Source organism: Geotrypetes seraphini, chromosome 4 (genome assembly GCF_902459505.1).
Source record: "Geotrypetes seraphini chromosome 4, aGeoSer1.1, whole genome shotgun sequence".
NCBI lineage: Eukaryota > Metazoa > Chordata > Amphibia > Gymnophiona > Dermophiidae > Geotrypetes > Geotrypetes seraphini.
Window position 1 is genome coordinate 47,073,987 of NC_047087.1, and position 7,841 is coordinate 47,081,827.

A 7,841-nucleotide genomic window follows, 5' to 3' on the forward strand; every position below is an offset into this window, starting at 1 on the left:
ACATAAAAAGAAAAGTCCCTCTGGATAGTTTAAAGGGGATGGGGCTTGTATACTGCATTTTCTGTGTGTGGTTTCAATCAAAGTTGTTTACATATTTTAGATAGGTACTGTATTTTTGTTCTATAAGATGCACCCGACCACAAGACGCACCTCTCCTGTAGAGGAGGAAAAACCAAGGAAAACAAATTCTGCCCATTGCCCTGCCTTGTACCCTGTCCCCCCTCTGGTGGTCTAGTGGTAGGCCGGGACAGGGTATAGAGCAGGTCTAGTGGTAGGCAGGCAGGCAGGGCCCCCCCCCCTTTCTTTTTTTTTAATTCCGGTGGTCCAGCGCTGTAAAGCAGAAGAGGATGCCAGAACTTACCCCCCACGAGATCAGGTCTGGCTCGTGAGAACTGACAACAGCCATTCAGGGAGTGGCGTGGGACCAGGCAGCAGTGTGAAAAGCTCGTGCCTGCCTTGTGTGCCGCTCTGCCACAAGATGAGGCAGCCATCCAGTGAGGGACATCGTTGCAGTGGTAAGCTTGAGCACCTGTGTGTCTCAGCAGCTTCCAGACCTGGTCTTGAGGGGGGTAAGTTCTGGCATCCTCTTCTGCTTTACAGCGCTGGACCATCGGAATATTTTTTAAAAAAAGATACAGGTGGGGGGGAGGAAGGGGGTGTTTAAAAAAATTATTATTCGCTCCATAAAATGCACCTACATTTCCACCCATTTTTGGGTGGAAAAAGTGTGTCTTATGGAGCGAACAATACGTTACTTATTTTGTACCAGGAGCAATGAAGTGTTAAGTAACTTGCCCAGTATCACAAAGATCTGCAGTGCAAATCAAACTCACAACCACAGAGTGCTGAGACAGCTGCTCTAACCACTAGAATAGGCCGCTCCTTCATCATTCTAACTATAAAAATTTGACTATAAAACAAAAGATATTTAAAAATAATTAATTAATGTAGTTCTGATTTCTTTTTTTAAATTTTCACCAACAATATAACTATGAGATAACCCCTCCCCCCCCTCCCCCCCCCAACTAAGCCTCTTAAACTGCAGCGTGTCGCGACAGCTCTTACTAAGAAACCAGTCCGAGACGTCAAGACCGAAGGGCGTGCGACAAGTCTCGGCAGTCCTAATCAGGAAGCCCGAGACGTCATCACTGCGCGTCGCCATCTACGTCATCCGACCTCGACGGCCTTCTCCTTTACTTCGGCCTGGAAGGTCGCGCTGCAGGAACGTTTCGCGCTGGTATCGGTCATGTTATCCTTGGCCGCTCGCGCGGGGCCTTTTGCCCCTTACCTGTCGGCCACCTCGTACGCCGTGACCGGGCAGCTGAAACCACTGGCGCCCGCCGTGGCTATGAGCGCTGAGAAGATGCTGCTGGACATGAAGAAGCCATTCCGGAGCCGGGACTCTCTGAGCGGGCAAGCGTCGCGTGGCGCACTGGTCGCCACCGTCAGCTTGACGGGTAGGTGAGGCTGGGGTCCCGGTGAGGGTTGCTTGTAGCCAGCTCCCATGGCGGTATTACGGGTGTCTTCACCCGCGTTTGCTCTCTGTAACTAAAGAGGTTGGGGGCGGGGAATTGGCCTTTTCAAACTAACATTAATTACTCTGATAACGAAAACTAAATAAAAGGAGGACATTGGATTGGGCCGTGTTTCTTAAAGCAGGAGACCATTCTCGTTATTGGAGTAAGATCGAGGGAAGTATTTTTCTCAGTAGAAGCCGGAAGTGAAAGTAAGGATTTGTTATATGTGTGTTAAGTTTCAGAGATGGATGTATGCTCTTCCTTTCTGAAATTAGCCTACAGCAGGGTGTCTGCTCACATGCTGGAAGTACGAAGTATCGGCAAAGAACCTCCGTTTTTTGACTGGACAGAGTCTTGACGTGGAGAAGACAGGGCCATTGGCATGTTCCTGTCCACCCCCAATAAATAAATATAATCTTAGTTTATCCTGTCCTATGGCTTCTCTTTTCATCCATCTTAAGTTGTGGATATGATGTCTCGGGTAGTTCTGTTTCTTCCCTTTACCTTGATACTATTTCCCTAAAGAAAAATAGGAGCTCTGGCTGAGTGGCGGCTTTTGATTGTAGCTAGGGGTGCGGTGCCTGGAGGACACACATGCACAATCTTGTGTTAGATGTTGCCTAGCACATTAAAGTGGGAATGTGTGGTGCAGTGGTTAGAGCTACAGCCTTGGCACCCTGAGGTTGTGGGTTTGAATCCTGCACTGTTCCTTGTGACCCTGGGCAAGTCACTTAATTTCCCAGTGCCCCAGGTACATTAGAAAGAGTGGGAGCCTGTCAGGTCATTTAGGGAAAAATGCTTGAGTGAACATTGCGGCACAAATGGATGTGGCCTTCGGCTCCTCTGCTGGTCGCAGGCTCATCTGTCCCATCCTAGACTGAAGGGACTGCTCTGATATGTCCCATCCATAAGAAATCGTATGCTGCTTGCACAGGAAGGAAGGATTAGGTTCTTAGCTCGATTAATCCTCTTTCCTGTAGAACAGCATACAATTCCTTACATACCACCCCATCAGATGTCTGTTATACCTATGGAGATTTGTAGTCTTGGAAGAGTACTCGGCGGCTTGGCTTGTAGCAATCAAGGAAGAAAAGTGGAGCCTTGAAGTGGCAGCTAGTTGGTGCTAAAATTGATGATAACACATTTTGCCTTGATGAGAGCTGTACAAGTGGCGGTTGCACACAGGTAGGTGGGTTTTTGTTTCACCACCATTCTTTGTTGCCCTGTTGGGTGGTTTGTTTAACTTTTATTTACTGTTGCAGAGCAGATCAAACTTATCTGGATGAATCCTCTCCTTATTTTTATTTCCTCTCCTAGGGGTTATCTCTTGCTTTAGTATGGACTGAGGAGAGGGGGCACTGCCTAGAGAGACAGGGGAGCAGAGAGAAGAAAATTATGCTTTCTGCAAGCATCACACGAGTTAGAGGTGCTTAACCCATCTGAAAGAACCTTATGCTGTTCTACAGGAAAGAGGATTATTGAAGTAAGAACCTAATTCTTCCATATTGATTGGCCTTTTGATGCAAATTTGTAAATCCCTATTGGATTAAATAGGCTCTTGAGTTGTAAATCATCTTGGGGGACCAAGATGATAAAGGGGATGGAACTCCTCTTATGAGAGAGACTAAAAAGATTAGGGTTCTTCAGCTTGGAAAAGAGGCAACTGAGGGGAGAAATGACTGAAGTCTACAAAATCCTGAGTGGAGTAGAACGGGTACAAGTGGATCGATTTTTCACTCTCAGAAATTACAAAGACTAGGGGACACTTGAAGTTACAGGGAAATACTTTTAAAACCAATAGGAGGAAATTTTTTTTTTTTTCTCAGAAAATAGTTAAGCTCTGGAATGTGTTGCCAGAGATTGTGGTAAGAGTGGATAGCGTAGCTGGTTTGTTTGGACAATTTCCTGGAGGAAAAGTCCATAGTCTGTTATTGAGAGAGATATAGGGGAAGCCACTGCTTGCCCTGGATTTTGTCAGGTACTAGGGACCTGGATTGGCCACCATGAGAACGGGCTACTGGGCTTGATGGACCATTGGTCTGACCCAGTAAGGCAGTTCTTATGCCAGTGTTTTAAATATTGGTTTGATTAGTCTTTTTGAAGGTTTGTTTTACTCTCTTGGTTTGTTTATTTTTTTAATGCTGCTATCCATCTCAAACTGCATGCTTTATGTAAACATCTAAATAACAGGAATGATTTCATAGGTAGGAATTGTTTAAAATATGCAGCATAGCTATATCTTAATGAAAACTGTAAAAAAAGAAAAACTTTACAATAAGTGAAACATGCAAATATATAGTTGAAGGAAAAAATACCATGTACTGTATACTTTAATTTAAACTGATGTAACCTTTTTCCCCCATCGGGGGGACGGGATGGGAGAGAGAGCTGCGCCGGGCATTTAGATGGGTGGAAAAAAGCATTATTGGTCATCGGGGGGGGGGGGGAACAATCATCCAAAGGAGGCTCAAATGTAAATCATGAACCACTTTTTTTGTGGGGGCCCCAAAATCTCAGTTTATATTCGAGTATATATGGTATTATCAAGAAATGCATGAGATTTGGGAGAGAAAATGGGTAACTGTCTTTCAAATGAAAACTAATAATTTATTTACTTCTTTTCAGAAGATTCTCTGAGGATTGTCACCTGCAATTTGGTTTTATTTAGCTTTTTTCCTCCTTTCAGCATTTCATTTTTTCTTTTATTTCTTTGTTAGGAACATCTAGTGTCCGGTTTGCTCACAATGACATTACAGTGCCTGATTTCTCAGACTATCGTCGCCAAGGAGTGTTGGATAGTGAAAAATCTTCTCAAAGCAGCAGCGATTCTAGAAAAGGATTCTCCTATTTGATGACTGGCTTGACAGTAGTTACCACTGCATATGTAGCAAAGAATGTTGTCACCCAGTTTGTCTCGAGCATGAGTGCATCTGCTGATGTGCTAGCAATGTCAAAGATTGAAGTCAAGCTTTCTGACATTCCAGAAGGCAAGAACATGGCATTCAAGTGGAGAGGGAAGCCCCTTTTTATTCGCCATAGAACCCCAAAAGAGATTGAACAGGAGGGTGAAGTGAGCTTGGCTGATCTACGAGATCCACAGCATGATTTAGACAGGGTGAAAAAGCCTGAGTGGGTCATACTGATTGGTGTGTGCACTCACCTTGGTTGTGTACCCATTGCAAATGCAGGAGATTTTGGTGGCTATTACTGCCCCTGCCATGGGTCACATTATGATGCATCTGGCCGAATCAGAAGAGGTCCTGCTCCTTATAACCTAGAGGTTCCATATTATGAATTTCCTTCAGATGACATTGTGATTGTTGGTTAATGATTATACTTAAAATGCAGCACCTTTTTTAGCTCAGTGTGTACACACTATGGCCAGGTTTATTTAAGACATTCAGGTTCATTGATTTTGAACATGTAAGCATTGCTAATGTGGTATATTTAAACATTAGTTTTTAAGCAACAAGCATTTGTTGAATACTTTTAATGATCACTGGTGTTTAAGGGTTAATAAACAATTATCAAATGCTGACTAATGGGTTTTGTCATTTTTGATTTGTGCTTAAAAAGTAGTAATTTCTGCAGGAAACATTTCCTAGGGTTGGTAAATAAATCACTATATGTAATTTGAATTACATGGAAGCATAAAAGACTGAATGTGATTTTGGCTGCAGTGCTTTTTGTATAAACCTAGTTATTAAATTGTATTGCACAGTTAAAACAGCTTTATTTTATGATGTTTCATTCTCATTGTTAATTGCCACAATTATGGATTTTACTTAGAAATTGACTTGGTGCTTGGAGCTCTGATTTTGGATTATGTTCTTCTAAGTTCTCAAAATCTAAGCAGTATCTGTTTTGGCCAGTATGTAAATACAGTGGTACCTCGGTTTACGAGTGCACCGGTTTGCGAGTGTTTTGCAAGATGAGCAAAACATTCACAAAATCGGCGCCTCGGAAATCGAGTGCGCCTCGATTTGCGAGCGCCCCCCCCCCCCGCGAACCGGCACCCTCCCCCCGCGATCAGGTACCCCCCGCCGCAACCTGAAGTCCCCCAGAGCCCTCTTCTTACTTTAATGTAGCACCGGCATGTCGGCCTCCTCTTCTGTGCTGGCCTTGAGCATGTACGTGAGGATGTGTGAGGATGGCTTAAGTAAAATAGAGGAATATGTGGTTCTTTTCACTCTGTGCTGTTTATAAGCCACAAGTGGTCAATACCGATAGCATGCTTTTCTGTAGCATTATAGTATATATAAGAGCCTTATTTACAAAGGCTTTTTACCCCATTGTGTCTGGAATGAGATGATTCATCGTGGGACGTTTCATGGCAGCACTACTGACACTGCTGTGATGAGTTGTCCTAGACACAGAGCCCCAAGCAAGCCAGAGGAATGGTGGTGGGGTTAGACGGGCTGGAAACCATAGGCTTTTCCTCCCTGGGGCTTCTTCTCCCTGGCCTAGGACATGGCAAGCTTGGAAGTACATGAAAATGTAGAAGAGTCTACCAGCCACACCTGCAGCTGGTGACAGACTTAAAGATCTCAATCTCTATACTTTGGAAGAAAGGCGGGAGAAAGGAGATATGATAGAGATGTTTAAATACCTGCATAATGTAAATGCGCATGAGTCAAATCTCTTTCAATTAAAAGGAAACTGTAATGAGAGGGCATAGGTTGAAGTTAAGAGGCGATAGGCTCTTTTTTACAGAAAAGGTGGTAGATGCATAGAATAGTCTGCTGAAAGAGGTGGTGGAGACAGAGACTGTGTCTGAATTCAAGAGAGCCTGGGATAGGCATGTGGGATCTCTTGGAGAGAGAAAGAGATAATGGTTACTGCGGATGGGCAGATTAGATGGGCCATTTGGCCTTTATCTGTCATCATGCTTCTATGTTTCTACTAGCTCTATATCTCCCTGCAATGCCTCTTCCAATAGCAGATACCACTTGTATGTTAATAATCTTTTCTTTAGTAAACTACTATTCTTTATTAAACTTGCTAGTTCCCTGGGAATAATACCAGCAGCTTTTAAAAATGACCTTTTTTTTGGGATGGGGGGGGGGGTGCAGGGGCTAGATTGTTTGTGCAAAGATATTAAGGAAATGAGATTAAGGCTACATTGTGAACTTCCACTGCATTAGAACCAGCAAATTTCAATAAAGGGACCATGCACAAGTTCAACAGTTACAATAAATGTCATTCGTGCATACAATCTGTAAACAGAACAAAATGCCATCGAAGCCCTTCATGATAACCTTGTGGTATTAACAATGCTGTTTTTTTTGTCTTCTGTTTTACATTTTAAGAACAACCTAATGAGGACAGGAGAGCATGGTAATTATCTACTGCAGCAGATGTTGAAAAAAATGTCATGGAATACTAGTATAATTAAACAAAGATTGAATTAACCCTGAAGTACAACTTGCCAATTTCTTAGGTCAAATAACAAAAAGCACATTAGAACTGAGTGAAGTCATCCATAACACTCTCCTGCAATTAACGTTGCTAAGATTACCAAATACAAACATCTAAACATTATTTAATTACATTTGATTTTGTAAACCTTTCAAAAAGTTGAAGGAAACAGCATGCATTATTTTAATTATGTTGGTAAATATCAGAATATTAACCTTTTTAAGCTGATAGTTAAACTTGCATTATAACTGGATGGATCTGTTGGTGTATAGAAAAGTTAAGAACGGTCTGTGATGTGAAGCTGCTGAGTATGGACGTTTTAATTGGGATAACATTTATTTAGATTTAGCTCGTTATTTTAGTAGTAGTACAAGGTGAGGTACATTCAGTTACAGGAGGCATTTCCCATCCCCCAAACGTCTTAATACATAGAAATAAAGTAAAAGACAGGAAAATAAGGTGATATTTTTATTACAATGGAAGTGTAAATGGGTTCAAAAGAGCTGTATGTTAAACTACAGTCACCTTAGGAAGTTCACTACGGATGTAAGCTTGTCTCCTATGTTTATTTTTAGAATGGATTTAGTTGCTAATAGCTTAATACATACTCATTTAAAGACACACAATATGCGTTTACGGTTTGCTGGAGTAACGAAGTAAGGACTGTTTAGTGTGGGCTGTTTAGTGTGGGCTGCTGCGATTACTGCCCCAAAGCCCGTAGGGATTTAAAGGGCTTAAGGGCCATTGCTGCACAGCTTTGTAAAAAGGGGGAAGGGGGTAAATGAGTAACTCTGTATTTGACAATGAGACATTATGGGGTTTTGTGTGTTTTCTTTTTTAAGAATGCATTTTTAAAGAATGTCTTTACCAGCCATAGTATCTAGATAATCTATCTTGATTTTTACA

General features: G+C 42.4%; 1 protein-coding gene across 1 annotated transcript; it reads left to right on the forward strand.

Moving 5' to 3' along the window:
• The first annotated feature begins 1,093 nt into the window (after window positions 1–1,093).
• Window positions 1,094–5,055, forward strand: LOC117359339 (cytochrome b-c1 complex subunit Rieske, mitochondrial). Its single transcript, XM_033941940.1, has 2 exons — window positions 1,094–1,457; window positions 4,235–5,055. The coding sequence occupies exons 1-2, from the start codon at window positions 1,247–1,249 to the stop codon at window positions 4,843–4,845; spliced, it is 822 nt and encodes a 273-aa protein (XP_033797831.1). The 5' UTR covers window positions 1,094–1,246; the 3' UTR covers window positions 4,846–5,055.
• Window positions 5,056–7,841: the final 2,786 nt, after the last annotated feature.

Excerpts from the sequence above, each read along its gene's own strand:
- LOC117359339 (XM_033941940.1), top strand. The coding sequence starts at position 1,247 with ATGTTATCCTTGGCCGCTCGCGCGGGGCCTTTTGCCCCTTACCTGTCG. Across the intron at positions 1,458-4,234 it reads CGCCACCGTCAGCTTGACGG|GAACATCTAGTGTCCGGTTT; the intron begins GTAGGTGAGGCT and ends TTTCTTTGTTAG.